The following is a 16026-nucleotide window of genomic DNA, read 5'->3' as shown; positions in this document are numbered from 1 at the left end:
ATATAGTGCAACAAATAATATTAACATTAAAAATGCTGATGAATTCATAAATTTCCCATGCCAGACTGCTGCGAATGCCTTGGAGAAATTAATTGCTTTATCACAACCTATATCCTTAAGTCAAACAGCTGTGTGTGTTCCAAAGATACAGAAGTGTTGCTTTTATCTCTGCTTCAAACATAATTCATAGTTCCAATTGAAATAAAATTTCATATTGAAGAGTGTATTGTTTGTATGAGAATAGAACATTGATATAAATGATTTAGGGTATAATTGGTCATTTAAAATAAGCCTAGAGACCTGGAAAAATTAAATCAGTCTCGTAACGAAGAATATTATCCACTTGGTGTCCATAATGAGATTTGTGGAGGCACTATGAGCACCTCACAAATAAATGAATTCATAAAGGCTAAAATCAATGCTGGTTTTGCCATAGTTTATATCATGAAAACACAAAGAACAGTATTTTATTTCGTAAGGGAATACAAACTGATTTAACAAAAGGAATATGGGAAAGTATTATCTGTCATCATATTAATCTTTCATATATTTTTGATCCATAAATGACAGCAAGAAGGCTTCAAGAAAATTCTCATTTCTGTGTTCAAGAATACCTACAAAAAAAGGGTATTCGGTATTTTAATAAATATGTTCTACAACATAAGAATGGGGTATTTTCAATAAAAAAATATTGGCTTTATACTGATGTTACAAAACCAACAACTTTGGATTTCAATAAAATGTGAAATAATGATAATATTTTAAAGTTGAGAAAAAACTAGGCTCTTTTAGAAATTCAGAAAAAATTTTATTGGTTTCCTGTTGCAAAAAATATATATATTTTGGATACAGAAAGATCAAGAAATGCAGATGAATATATGTATGATATTCCATGAGGAGTAAGTGATTCAAGGATAGTAAGGGACGAGGAAGGAGTTGAAGAAGAGAGAGAAGAGGAGGAAAAGGAGAAGAGAGAGAAGGAGGAGAGGGAGACGAGAGAGTAGGAGGCAAGGGAGAAGAGAGAGAGAGAAGGAGGCAAGGGAGCAAAGAGTGGAGGAGAAAGAGGGAAGAAAGAGAGAGCATGAATAAATCTAAAAACATGTAAACCAGTAAGATTAAGAAATATTGGAGTTATTGCAGAAAATGAATCAATCTCAACGCGCTGTCAAGGAAAACAAAGAATTGACAAGTATCGGAAAAATATATGCGTCGAGTATTAACATCGATTTCAGGGAGAAGATTTCAATGAGAAAGTGGAGATAATAAAGAGAAAGAAGTCAAAGATTATATTATTGATGATGTTGGTAGGTTGGGTAAAGTTTTACATTTTTTTTTCTTCAATAAATGGAGAAGAGAGTGAAGACATTTCTAAGGATTCTTCATATTTAAAAAAATATGATTCAAATATGCATGTTAGAAACTAAAAAGGATTTCGCACACTGGAGGAATTTTTCTCATAAATAAATGAGTTATTGTCTCAAATGTAAAATAAAAAAAATAAAGACCAAGAGCTGCACAAAGTACACATAGAGTTTAAAGGTGGTTTCATGCCTAGTTACAGACACCTGTTCATTTGAAGGCATTTTTCCACCACCTACACAAAATCCGATCATTCTTTTTTTGTCATATGCAGGTTCCTTCGGTTTTTATGAAAATCGATTATTGATAATTATCGGGAAATGTCAGAATTCCACAGAGAAAGCCAATTGGCTGGAAATTACTGGAAGCAAAGGGATTGCTGTTTTCAAAGAAAACACTTCCACTCCTTGTTTTCAGAAGAGTAATTATTCATTATCTCATTTAGTGAAAAAAGTCGTCAATTAAAGAATCAACTTGGAAAACAAGTTGGGAAAACCATTCCTTTAATGCCATGAGGCACATATGCTGCCAAGGCAGTTTCATTTGGCAAGGGAGTGCAATCCTGGACAGGACAATGCTCTCTCTGATTCATGACACTCAAAACCTTAATTACCCCATGTCGGCTGGTCCCCGTTTTGCCAAACCTCAGAAGGATTACATGCTAAATCAACCCAACTGGTGTTATTTCAACAGCACAAAAGGGGCTTGAACTCAAGACCCTAATATGTTAACCTTTACCGTTAAGCCAACACCAGGCTGAAAAATAACAATACCATAGATTAACTAGTAGGGCACGAGGTAGAGCATCAAAGGCATCAAAGGTTTCACTCTGGGCGACAGTCAACCTCCAACATGCAATGCCTGATCCACGAGAACATATCGGGCCCATTACATTTTTGAAATGTCATGCTTTATATAGTTTTTGGCACTCTCTCTCAATGGTGAAGAACCCTTTAAAAAAATTATCAGATCCGGATCCGGATTCTGATCTTCACCAATATTGAACAAATTCATCCTTTTCATGCCCCCAACATGTCCACCAAGTTTCGGCTGAATCAGTCCACAACTTTTTGAAATACCGTACTCTAAATCATTTTAGGTGGTTGGCTGCCTGGGTGCCTGTCAGCCATCTTTGATTGCAAAGTGAAAACAAATGATGTGCATATGTATAACATCATCTCTTGTCTTTGTGAAAAGTATGAATAAAATCGGTCCATACATGTCTGAGATATGTTTGCGAACGCACTAACAGACACGAAAATCGAGACCAAATCCATAAGCCCACATTTCAGACTATGTCCAACGGGGGCTAAAAAAGAGAGTTATGTCTTTTGAATTGGAAAATGTTGTTTTTATTCATTCAAACAAATTATGGACTAATGCATGACTGCAATGATAAATCACAGTTTGTGACATTTAACAATAATTAGCTTTGATTTTCATCGACAATGGCATTTCTCAGATTTGTAGATCCATCTTGATACACCTGGTTGACTCAACAAGAATAGAGAAGAGAGATGACAAAGGAAGAATAATTCACAGCAAACTCCAAAAAGTGGTCTTATTATTGGGATTTGTCTTCTGATATCATTTGAGGGATTTAACAGTAATACATTTTATGGTAATGTGTGTCTGAATGTCAAGGAACTTCCGGTGAAGTGCTTATCGTACAAGGCATCAAAGGCTTCACTCTGGGCCACAGTCAAGTGATTCTTCCAATCTCCAACTTCACCTGAAATGTTTAAAAAAAATAACAAAAATTAAAAGGAATCTTTTTTTTCGTGTACACAGTCGAGGATTGTGGAAGAACTAGTATGGGTACACTGAATGGATCAGGTCACAACAGGACAAAAGGAACAGTTGAAAGGGAGGAAACACCAACAGCAGATTTTAAGGCCAAGATGGAGCTACACTGACAAACAATGGATGTGAGGAGGAATGGGGAGCAGAAGGCGATCAATGGGGTTGACTGATTTTGACATTTGCACGTAGTACATGCTTGGGAGCCTCATTGGTATGCATTGCTCTCTGCACTATTGCTGATGATTCGCCAATAAGCAATGGAACTGGTCCAGTAGCTGAGGGGGTGTGTAACATTGGGATTCTCATGTGTGTACAAGATGTGAACGTCTTAATAGTTGTTGAGGAACTCTGGGAAGGGTTTGAAACAGCAAATTGCTTACCTTGCGTAGGTCTTCTTGGTTTGCATTATGCAGCTTCTTAGGCAGGAGGGGTGTGTGTGGAAGTGGAAAGTTTTTTTTGTATATAACATATATATATATATATATATATATATATATATATATATATATATATATATATATATATATATATATATATATATATATATATATATATATATATATATATATATATATATATATTGTTGTGGTTGACCAAATTCGCAAACCACCATTCAGGTCCCTTAGGTGAGATATCTCTGTAAGTATATGTGTAGTTAGGCCCAAACCCGTTGTCTAGAGGGGATAAATGTCATTCATGAGGGCTGCGACTCTTCAGGATAGCCGTTTTTCTTTTACTATCTTTATTTTGGACCAAGCGCCATTATTACCACCACCAACCACGTCTCAACAGCCATCACAACAACAACCACCAACCACAACGCCGCTTCACCACAACCGCCACGACCTTTACCGTCACAACTCGCCACCATCGCATCACCGTCACCTCGCGCCACTCGTGGGCACCGATGCTGGACTCGTGTAGGGCGCGCACCGAGCAGCCTGTTCAGAAACATCACGAACCTTCCGCAGAAAAACGGATCAAAAACGACTCACGCCCACTTTTGTTCCGTCCAATCGGTGAGCGAGGGGCGATTTGGCCCCGCCTCCAGGGCATTGGAGGGCGGTCGCTATGCAAATTCATGGATCAAAAAGCATTCACGTCCACTTTTCCTCGGGCCAATGGGGAGCAAGAGAGGTGAAAGGTCGGAGGCAGAGGGTCAAAGATGAGAGAGCGAGGCCACGGGGGATATAAGGGGCCGCGTTCGTCAGTCGAGGGAGTTCAGTTCGCAGGAGGAAGAGTTGAGTTGGAAGCGGAGGAAGAGTTGAGTGCAGTTGGGAGTTCGCGGAGTCGGAGTGAAGAGGACAGAGCTGTGGAGAGGCGGCGGCGGCGAAGGCGGACGAGGGGGTGCTCGCGTCGGATTCTGGGAACTGCGGAGAGAAAGGCCGGCGGCGCGACCGAGGTCGTGGTGGAGACGCTCGTCGCGGGAACCGCGATTTTGTGAAATCCTCCTTTCCCCGAGCATCAGCAACCCCCTCCTGTTTCCCCCCGCGCTGAGATAGTGCGACAAAAGGGGGCCCCCTTCCCACCCCCTACCAGACACTGTCCGCGAGGCCCGCGGGGTTGAGGCACCACCGCCGCTCCGCGTCTCATCATCAGACGGGTAGGCCCGACACGGTCTCGGCCCCAGGCCCGCCTACCCCCCTCATCCTGGAGGGTGGTTCTCTTTTCTTTTGCTTTGGGAATATGTGTTGTCGGCGCCGTCTGTGAAGTAAAATTGTATAAGTGTTGCCGAGTGCCCGGTAGTCGGATATATCTGCATTGTCGCATTTGCTTTTTGTCTTCTTCTTTTCCATGTGCTTTTGGTGGAATTGTATATGTGTGCTTTCCGTTCATCGCGAAATAAATGTGCTTATTATTGAACTGTTTTCCCGCTTCGCTTTGTCATTTCTTTCATTGAATCCTCATCTTGCTTCACGTAAAGGGTTGGTCGTGGGTTAAGACGCCCGATAATTAATCGAACCGTCGAGGTCGACGAATAACACCGCTCGGTTATCCCGATAGTACGGAACGGGTCGCTTAAGTGGCCCGTGTCCGAAGTCGACCTGCGGCGAGGTGCGATCGCCCGGTCTACCCTCCGTGTGGGTACTTAGGTAGGTCGAATTTGGCGAGCAACCCTATCCCACGCGGGGGCCGATTGGCACGATCGCGGTGAGACTGAAAGGTCCACCCATGACTGGTTCCCGGCGTGAGTCCGAGAGGGTCACGACTGGATTGTCCGTCCGGTGGGCGACGTGCCGCGATTCGAGTTACGTGGCCGTTCGCACGCCGGCGGGCGCGAATCCGCGACAATATATATATATATATATATATATATATATATATATATATATATATATATATATATATATATATATATATATATATATATATACATATACACACACACACATATACACACATATACACATATACATATCCAGTACAGTATGTAGTTACATAGACAACATAATTCTCTTGAATTTTTCTGCTCGAGCATCAGCCATGGAGCCCTCGAGTGTGGACCTTCAGGGTACTGAGTATCTACACAGTACCAAGAAAGTGATATGCCGGGGGGGGGGGGGTGGAGGTTATTATTTAAAACTTTATTTGCAAGTGAAGGGGTTAATTTCCCCATAAATGATATATTTTATTGTGACTTGTAATATCCCTGTAGTAGGGAGCAGCACTATGCCATACACATTTACATCTGGAGAATTGTGTTGCTTCCCCCCCACCCTGAACTCCTGAGGCAATTTTTTACCCCTAAAACCAACCCTTTGCAAACACTTACAGTTTTCAACTCATTTCATCCAGCGTTTCAAGATTGTGTGGAAGTCAAACAAAGAAACACAAATACAAAGAAACACTTCTCAAATTACAGTATTTCATTCGAAGTTGAAGAAAGCACAAGTACTCAAGTGGCATTTTCACATTTAGGACTCAATAGATCAGTAGTTTTGTTTATCAAAATACGTAATTTAATTATATTATTCACATTCTGATAATCACCTTTTCTCAGGAATGGAGAGATTGATTGATTCATGGAAGGCAAAGTGCTGTAATTGGTCATTTTGTTTGTTTTCATGGAGTTGAATGATGTGTGATGAACAATCTTATCAATTACTTCATCAGAAATATCCTTTTCCAAGAACTTGATGATCTTCTGAACTTCACAACGCAAGTTCTGTGGCAATAATGTGTTCATAGTTAGCCTTTAATACCGATATCAGCACATGCCTTGCCGTTCAATCCATGGTTTGATCTGGAGGAAATTGCAGAAATTGTGGTTTGCTGCATCTTGTCCGCCAAACCTAAGCAAATAACAACATATAGCTTGAACAAAATTACGAATTTGGATACATCCAAGATGCCCACTCAGTGTAAGATATACATATATAGATACATAGATACATATATGTACATAAATACTAAAATGAGCCGTCAAGAAAATATAGGTGGACCTGCATCATATCAAAAATAATTGTGTAGCTGCTGTACTTGCAATGAACATAATCTATCTTGCTTGTGCAAAGGCATTCAAGTATTGCATTGCATTGACATGACAGTCCTTGAATGAGTGAGGCACCATCAAGCATATAACATACTTTTTCATTTGGTGCAAGCATCTCAATGCCTTGTCCCATATTCCAAGTTGCATCACCAAGTAAGAGCTTGTTTTCTTTCAAAAGAAGTTCACTCAGATTAAACAGAAATGAAGAATGGATGCACAGCTCAAATTTGAATATTTATTTTTCACAATTTTCAGTTACATTGCCTGCAACCATCAGCATATGTTGAAAGAGCAACTGGAGATCTATATGGACAGACTGAGCAAAATCAACTTTTGAACATACCTTTTGGCTCATTGAGATTACCTGATCCCTTTTCTTGAATGCTTCGTCCAAAACACTGCTCCCTTTTGTTAACACCATGTTTTTTAAAATGTTGTTACCTGCTTCCTTTGCTTTATGAGCAGTCACTGTGTCATCAGATGTAATACCGGTGGCAACATTTCACATAGCAGATTCAGTATAAATGGATTTCACTCCTGAAGGAACCCAAAGAGAAGTGGGTTGTCATTATCATCTGTTCTCTTCTTGGTCTTTGTTGCATCTTTATGCAGATCCCTTGTCAGGTAAGCTATGTCGGTGAGATCCTGCATGGCATCCTTTGCATCAGCAGATGATGGCATGGATAGCAGCCAGTGTGTGCATTGAGACTTGGCTATTCCCTGATCCAGTGTCATGTCAGGTTGCCTTTTATCTTCATACATACAATTAACACCTTTTCAATTATCAACTCTGATGACATCCCAGCTCAGCAGCAATCACTGCTCCAAATAATGTGGCTCCCTGTGTTGATAAAAGCATTCATGTCTGGATGCTGTGTCTGAAGCTGAAACATTTGATTGAGATAAATGTGTACTGATTTGGCATAAAATTTATGCCCTGCAGCAGCAAAATATGGCAGTAGTTCTTGGAATGACTGGAGATGAAGACACCAATTCCCCATCCATTCTGCTTTGATAAATTAGTGGAGCAGAGCAATCATTTCATTATGGTATGCTGCAGCTGTAAATGTACAGTTTGTCAACTAGCCATTGCCACTTTACTGACATCTTCCCAAAATCATCCAGTAAGAATTTACGGTACCATGCAAAAGTTTGGGTTATTCCAATGATATTCATAATTTATGGTGAAATCATCAAATTATCAGTGATAACAGTCATATGTGTTTATGATTGTAAATGCACAGCCTATATAAATGCATGTCAAACAAACTGCTAAAGTAAATAACAAGAACAGTGTCATTTTATAATATCAGTCAATACTTTGTGCAGGCATTTTGCCTTATTGAGTGCCATCACTCTTTTCCCCAAGCTTCCTGCATTTGACTGCAAAATGCCACAGGAATAGTGTGCCAAATCTCCTGGAGTACATTTCACAGTTCTGTTGGGTTAGTTGGGTACCTCTTGCTCTTCTCCATTTCCAGGTAATTACCTCCACCGCTGAAGGTGGATGGAGGTTATGTTTTCCCTCCTGTTTCTCTGTCTGTCTGTCTATTTCTTTGTCTGTTAGCAAGATATTGCATAACGTTATGGACAGATTTGGAGGAAACATGGTGGACAGGTTGGGTGTGTGAAGAGGTCCAGTTGATTAGATGTTGGTGAAGATCCGAATACAGATATGAGAATTTTGTTTTTTTAAATAATTCTTCACAATTGAGAGATGGGGGCAAATACAATATATAGTCTGATATTTCAAAACGTTTTGGATGGGTTATGACAAAACAATTGGTGGATTAGTTGGGTTGGTGACAAGAACAAGTTGATTCGATTTTGGTTAAGGTCCCGAAGCTGATCTGGCCCATCAGCAGGATACAAAATGCAAACCATTCAGTCTGGCAGAGGTATGCACACTACCGAATGTTTCAACTTGTCATTCTTTTTCTCTGCCTTGATTAAGTTGTTCTTTCATACACTGTAGAAGATGAAATACCTTGTATGAATTTGGCATCAGAATGCATTTGGGTTTTCATTGTTTTACCTCCTTCATGTCTTCATAAAAGAGGTAGAGGATGGGGTGTTTGTCCTTGTTGTCCCACCAACCTTTCACGTGGTCCCACCATGAACCCCAACCCACTGCAACAATGATAAACAAAGCCAAGGTGGAGGAATTACATCAGGTGACAAAACCAAAGGAAGATGTAAGTAAGGGAATTTTTGTTGGTTCTGGGATCATCCCATTTACCCCAATGACTTTCATGTTAACGCAGGGAAAAGTATTTGACCCTTTCAATAAAAAGGAGTGAGTTTTTCACTCACAAACAAATCTCCTCCTGCACCAACTTCTTCTCCTCCCCCACCTCTTCCACTCACCCTGCACCAGCTTCTGCACACTAAATTATTTCTGGGACCAAGTTCTTCCTTGAGCCTCGACTATGCATCAAAAACTTCTTTTTTTAACCTCCTTCCTTTATTTTACCCCCATGCACCCACCCTCCACTCTCTTCCTCTTACCTATTTATAACCCCATTTGAGCAGAGATTCATTCCCTTTACATCCCCACCTGCTGATGAAATCTGGAAGAGTATACAACGAACCAAAAACCTGTTTGCCCACCCTCCTCCTGATTTGCAGTTTATGTGTTTTTTGAAAAATAACTCCTGAATCACAATCCTTGAAACTTGCTTGTGGAGTTAACAATCCTGCGAAAAAAAAAAAAACACTTCTCAAGCCATGGCAGCAGAGTGATGCTGCAGATTGCGGTGGAGCAGTTGACACTGAAATAGGCAGTGGGTGGTTCTGTTTTTTCAGACTACAACTGAGCTGGTCTGCCCACTTGATGTTTATAGGTATCATCCCAGCTTCAACAGAAAGTTCTTGCGAAGAGATTCTGGGGATGATCGCATTTTGGATGGAAAGTGTGTGTGTGTGTGTGTGTGTGTGTGTGTGTGTGTGTGTGTGTGTGTGTGTGTGTGTGTGTGTGTGTGTGTGTGTGTGTGTGTGTGTGTGTGTGTGTGTGTGTGTGTGTGTGTGTGTGTAAAAAGCAGGAAGAGGGACTCGGCCTTCCCTCCCACCTATAGCACATGGAAGGTGGAAAAGTACTCATACCACGTGTTGTTCAACATTCTTCTGGAATGATCCATGATCCCTCCCTACTCTCAATTCTATTTTAAGCGTGGAGGAGGACGACGGTTAAACAAAACTCCCGTATCTGCTATGATGTTTATTTTTGAAGAAATTCGAACAGACAGTTAAGCCATGCTGGAATTACTGATTAATACTCGAAGCTATGGAGTACCTTAATTAATTATTTCACATATTAATTATTTTCCTTTTTCATCACAGCGTGTTTGGAAACTCAATCTCTGTCATGGACGACTCGCTATCATAGGATGATTATGGCTTTGTCTTTTGTCTTTATCATCTTTGTCCTTTGCAATTCCTGTGAATAAAATGATGCCAAGATTTTTCTCTCCCTTTAAATCATACAATTTATATGTCCAAGGAAGTGTCGAAAACATTAATTATTGTAAAAAGTTCATCAGTCCACCTCCTTGTCAAACCTTTCTCAAAGTGTGATTTTCACCGACACATTCTCACAATATCACCAACTTTAAGATTTGGTTTTCTTTGATTAATCTCCCATTCGTATTGTAATTTTGTAAATGCTTCTGTTGGTTTTTCTTTCGTTGAGGAATGAACTGTATTATTGTAATTATCTAAAATGTCCTGAATTAAGATACCCGTTATTGAGAACTGAGTTTAGCAATTTTTGTGTAATCTCTCTTTCAAACTGTGATTAAAACACTCAATGATGACGGCAGTAGGGGAATTTTGTTGGTTCTGGGAATATCCCGTGTCCCCAATTGACTTCAATGTTAACTCGGGGAAAAACTATTTGACCCTGACAATAAAAAGGAATGAATTTTTTTTCTCACAAACAGATCTCCTTCAGCATTATTGTTGAGATGAAATATATGTAGAAACTTAATTTTCCACAACCATGAGAATGGAGTTTCCACAACCATGAGAAAAAGTCTTGGAGTTGAAATATATGATAAACACCATTCCATAAGAATTTCATAAATTCACTGAGGTGGAAGGCAATAACTTTAAAAATAATATTTGTCTCGGCTATTATCAGGTCAGGCCAGATCAGATGTAAAAAATCTGAAAACCCACTCCGTAGGAGTACCTCCTTTGTATGCCCCGGTTAGAATAGGTGTACCATATCCCTGTGTGTTGTAAGAGGCGACCAGGGTTGCGTCAGGAAGGGCATCCAGCGTAAAAACCTATGGCAAATCATTATGCGGACAACAAAACGAATTTCCATACCGGATCGGTCGAGGCCCGGGTTACCAACGACCGCCACCGGTACCGGTGGTCAGCAGGGTACCAGTGGAAATTGTGCTACTGCTGGGCGAAGGAGGAGAAGGAGACGGGGAAGGCGAGTCCGGAGGCAGTGGGAGAGGGGGAAGGGTAGAAGTGTGGAGGTGAGAGTTGGAACTCTGAATGTTGGGACGATGACTGGCAAAGGGCGAGAGTTGGCTGATATGATGGAGAGAAGAAAGGTGGACATACTGTGTGTACAAGAGACCAAGTGGATGGGGAGTAAGGCTTGGAGCATTGGAGGTGGTTTCAAACTGTTCTACCATGGTGTGGATGGGAGGAGAAATGGTGTCAGGGTAATCCTGAAGGAAGATTATGTCAAGAGGGTATTGGAGGTGAGGAGTGTGTCTGACCGAGTGATGAGTGTGAAGTTGGAAATTGAAGGGGTGATGATGAATGTCATCAGTGCATATGCCCCACATATGGGGTGTGAGATGGAGTATAAAGAAGATTTCTGGAGTGAATTAGATGAAGTGGTGGAGAGTGTATCCAAGGATAAAAGAGTGGTGATTGGAGCAGATTTCAATGGACATGTTGGGGAAGGGAATAAAGAGGATGAGGAGGTGATGGGTAGGTACGGTCTCAACAAGAGAAATGTGGAAGGGCAAATGGTGGTAGAGTTTGCAAAAAGAATGGAAATGGCAGTGGTAAATACGTATTTCAAGAAGAAGGAGGAACACAGGGTGACATACAAGTGTGGAGGAAAGTGCACACTGGTGGATTACATCTTAAGTAGGAGATGCAACCTGAAAGAGATTACTGACTGTAAGGTTGTGGCAGGGGAGAGTGTAGCTCGACAGCATCGATTGGTGGTCTGTAGGATGACTTTAGAGGTGAGGTTGAGGAAGAGAGTGAGGGCTGAACCAAGGACCAGATGGTGGAAGCTGAAGGAGGAAGACTGTTGCGTGAAATTTAGGGAGGAGGTGAGACAGGCGTTGGATGGTGGTAAAGATGGGTGGGATGATTGGGCAACGACAGCAGAAGTTGTGAGGGAGATAGCTAGGAAGGTACTTGGTGTGACATCTGGACAGAGGAAGGAAGATAAGGAGACTTGGTGGTGGAATGAGGAAGTACAGGAAAGTATAAGGAAGAAGTGGTTGGTGAAAAAGAAGTGGGATAGTCAGAGAGATGAAGAAAGTAGGCAGGAGTACAAGGAGTGGTGGCGAAAGGCAAAAAGAGAGGTGGCAAAGGCCAAGGAAAAGGCATATGACGAGCTGTATGAGAAGTTGGATACAAAAGAAGGGGAAGGGATTTTTACCGATTGGCAAGACAGAGGGACCGAGCTGGGAAGGATGTGCTGCAGGTTAGGGTGATAAAGGACGCAAATGGGAATGTGCTGACAAGCGAGGAGAGTGTGTTGAGAAGGTGGATGGAGTACTTTGAGGAGCTGATGAATGAAGAAAATGAGAGAGAGAGGGAAGGTTGGAAGAGGTGGATATAGTGAATCTGGAAGTGGGGTGGATCAGTAAGGATGAAGTGAGGACTGCTTTGAAGAAGATGAAAAGTGGAAAGGCGGTTGGCCCAGATGGTATACCAGTGGAGGCATGGAAGTGCTGAGGAGAGATGGCAGTGGGGTTGTTAACCAGATTGTTTAATAAAGTCTTGGAAAGTGAGAGGATGCCGGAGGAGTGGAGAGGAAGTGTACTGGTTCCGATTTTCAAGAATAAGGGTGATGTGCAGAGCTGTGGAAATTGCAGAGGGATAAAGTTGTTAAGCCACACCATGAAGTTGTGGGAAAGAGTAGTGGAAGCTAGGTTGAGAGGAGAGGTGACGATCTGTGAGCAGCAATATGGGTTTATGCCAGGAAAGAGCACCACTGATGCAATGTTTGCTTTGAGAATGTTGATGGAGAAGTATAGGGAAGGCCAGAACGAGTTACATTGTGTGTTTGTGGATTTAGAGAAAGCTTATGATAGGGTGCCAAGAGAGGAGTTGTGGTATTGTATGAGGAAGTCGGGAGTGGTGGAGAAGTATGTGAGGATCGTGCAGGATATGTACGAGGACAGTGTGACAGCGGTGAGGTGTGCGGTAGGAATGACGGACCGGTTTAAGGTTAAAGTGGGATTGCACCAATGATCGACTCTGAGCCCTTTCCTGTTTGCAATGGTGATGGACAGGTTGACGGACGAGATCAGACTGGAGTCTCCATGGACTATGATGTTCGCGGATGACATCATGATCTGTAGGGAGAGTAGGGAGCAGGCTGAAGCGAGCCTTGAGAGGGGGAGGTACGCACTGGAGAGAAGGGGAATGATAGTCAGTAGGAGTAAGACGGAGTACATGTGCGTAAATGAGAGGGAGGGTGGTGGTATGGTGCGGTTGCAAGGAGTTGAGGTGGGGAAGGTGGATTGGTTTAAATACTTTGGATCACTGTCCAAAGTAACGGAGAGTGTGGGAGAGAAGTGAAAAAGAGAGTGCAGGCAGGATGGAGTGGGTGGAGAAGAGTTGCAGGAGTGATTTGTGACAGAAGGGTAGCTGCAAGAGTGAAGGGGAAAGTATATAAGACGGTAGTGAGACCAGCTATGTTGTATGGTTTGGAGGCAGTGGCACTAACAATAAGACAGGAAGCGGAGCAGGAGGTGGCAGAGTTAAGGATGTTGCGATTCTCGTTGGGAGTGACGAGGATGGATAGGATAAGAAATGAGTATATTAGAGGGACAGCGCAGGTAGGACGGTTTGGAGACAAAGTGAGAGAGGCGAGATTGAGATGGTTTGGACATGTGCATAGGAGGGAAACGGAGTATATCGTGAGAAGGATGTTGAAGATGGAGCTGCCAGGCAGGAGGAGAAGAGGAAGGCCAAAGAAGAGGTTCATGGATGCGGTGAGGGCGGACATGCGGCTGGTTGGAGTGTCAATGGAAGATGTGGATGATAGAGCGAAATGGAGACGGTTGATCCGCTGTGGCGACCCCCTAACTGGAGCAAGCCGAAAGAGGAAGAAGAGGAGTCCCTCCTTTGCAGCTTCCCTTCACAGGGCAGCTCACCGGATGACGGGATTGGGGCAAAGCCTTTGGGACCACCAATCTTTCCGTTTGGAAAGATTGGTGGTCCCAAATGTCCTTTCACCAATGGGACCACTGTTTGGTGTCGTCCACCAAACGACGGTCTCATTGGGTTAACTTGAGGTGATCTCTTCGGGTGCATGCCTGGAATGTCCTATCCCAAAGAGAGGATGATCACCTGTCTGTTGTCATCTGAGCTCAAGTGTTTGGACATCAGTATTTCATCACTCTGAGGTCCGGAGAATGGATTGTGGCGTGATCATGGCAGGTGGTTACATCTACTGTTGGCCTGGTCGCTCTGATGGTTAGCATGCCCAAGTAGTTGCTGTGGCTATATCCAATAAGCTGACGCAAATGATAATTGAGGTAACATCGGTCAATGAGAGTACTATGAGACGAAGGATTCGTCACTCATTGGGTTTCATTTCCCTATATATGATCCGACTGAGGTGAGTGATCTTACCGTGAAGGACGCATTCTATGCCACGCTCGAGTCTGAAGTTGATCAGTGCCCCAGATGAAATACACTTCCAGTCTTGGGGGATTTCCCTGCTTCGACTGGACCTGATAGCGATTGTTATGAGATGTGTGTTGGTCCCCATGCGTCTAGAACTGTGAACCTCAATAGCACGAAGTTCCTTGACTTTGCAAAAGTCATGGACATAGGGTGGCTGGTTCTTGGTTTCAGCGCTCACAAGCTCATCGCTGCACGTGGTATTCCAATGCTGGCGGTGTGGCAAAGGAGATTGAACATGTGCTCATTGATGGTCGCTGGAGGATGATCCAGAATTGCAGGGTCAAGCAGAGTGCTCAGTTCCTCAATCGTGACCACTGGCAGGTTGTAACAACTTTTAAGTTGCACCTTAAATCCAGGAGAATGGTACCATCTCAGCCGAGGCTGGATGTTGGTAAGTTCAAGGATGAGAGAGTGGGTATCCAGAGTTTACAAACAGGCTGAGTTGAGATTTGGGGGGTATGTGTGCTTTGGGAGAGCCTGAAGAGTTGTGGAGTGCCTTCAAGACCACCCTATTTGATGTTGCCGGAAGAAGTCTTGGAACTCACTGCAGGGGGAAGAAGAATTTTGTCTCTCAAGGGACACTGGATACCATTGACCAGAGTCGCAGCACCAGGCTGAATGTCAGAGCTAAGATGTTCACGGAGCTGAGGCGTTAAAATGTATGTGCGCTCAGAGTGGACAAAGAGGCCTAAGTGCAAGGAATCTGTGAGGGGGAAGAGCATCACCTGTGGACAGGTGATTCTCATCCTGCTTACAGGGGAATTTGCACATTACATTCATGCAAGCCCAGCCCTCGGTAGATTGCAGTTGGAGCAGACGGTGGTGGGCTCTTTACAGAGGAGTCTGAAGTGAAGGCCCACTGGGCCGGTTACTTTGAGCTGTTGTACCAGGCTGATCCACCAGCTGTCGAGTTGGACGTCAGGGGTGTTACAATCCCTGTTGCTGACTGTCCCATCAACTGTGGTCCACCTTCGTTTGTGGAAACACGGACTGCGGTGAACCGGTTGAAATGGGGTAAAGCTCCAGGGATCTGTGGCATCTATGCTGAACTTCTCAAGGCTGGTGGAAATGCTGCACTCATGTCATTGCATGCAGTTTTGTGCTCTGCCTGGAACACAGGTATCATCCAAACTGACTGGAAGAGGGGCCTTGTTGTCCCTCTCTGGAAAGGGAATGGTGATTGCCAAGACTGCAACAACTACCGAGAGATGACGCTACTCTCAGTGCCGGGCAAGATCTTTGCTCGGATAATTCTTCATAGTTTTCGCCACCATCTGCTTGAACACCAGCATCCAGTGCAGTCAGACTTCACACCAAAGAGGTCAACGATTGACCGTATCCTTGCTCTTCGGGTTCTCACCAAATGCAGACGAGAGTTTCTTCAGGGGCTGCTTGCAGCCTATGTTGATTTCTGTAAAGCGTTAGATACAGTAAATTGGATGCCCTCTGGAGCACTCTTGGTCTTCGTG

At 43.0% G+C, this 16026-nt stretch overlaps 1 protein-coding gene across 1 annotated transcript in view; it reads right to left on the bottom strand.

Annotated features, from left to right (window-relative positions):
• Window positions 1-786: 786 nt before the first annotated feature.
• Window positions 787-16026, bottom strand: part of LOC147035698 (sulfotransferase 1C1-like) — a 48232-nt gene continuing 32992 nt past the window's right edge. The window contains exons 6-8 of the mRNA XM_085846921.1: window positions 8691-8785; window positions 6154-6328; window positions 787-3091 (exon numbers count right to left, since the gene is read on the bottom strand). Of these exons, the coding sequence (XP_085703047.1) occupies window positions 2976-3091; window positions 6154-6328; window positions 8691-8785 (386 nt within the window). The 3' untranslated portion in view covers window positions 787-2975. The remainder of the gene's footprint in view (window positions 3092-6153; window positions 6329-8690; window positions 8786-16026) is intronic.

This window comes from Eptatretus burgeri, chromosome 1 (assembly GCF_056783735.1).
Source record: "Eptatretus burgeri isolate ZD-2024b chromosome 1, Ebu_testis_v1, whole genome shotgun sequence".
NCBI lineage: Eukaryota > Metazoa > Chordata > Myxini > Myxiniformes > Myxinidae > Eptatretus > Eptatretus burgeri.
Note: the sequence above shows the minus strand (reverse complement) of the source record. Positions and strands in the feature narration are given on the sequence as shown.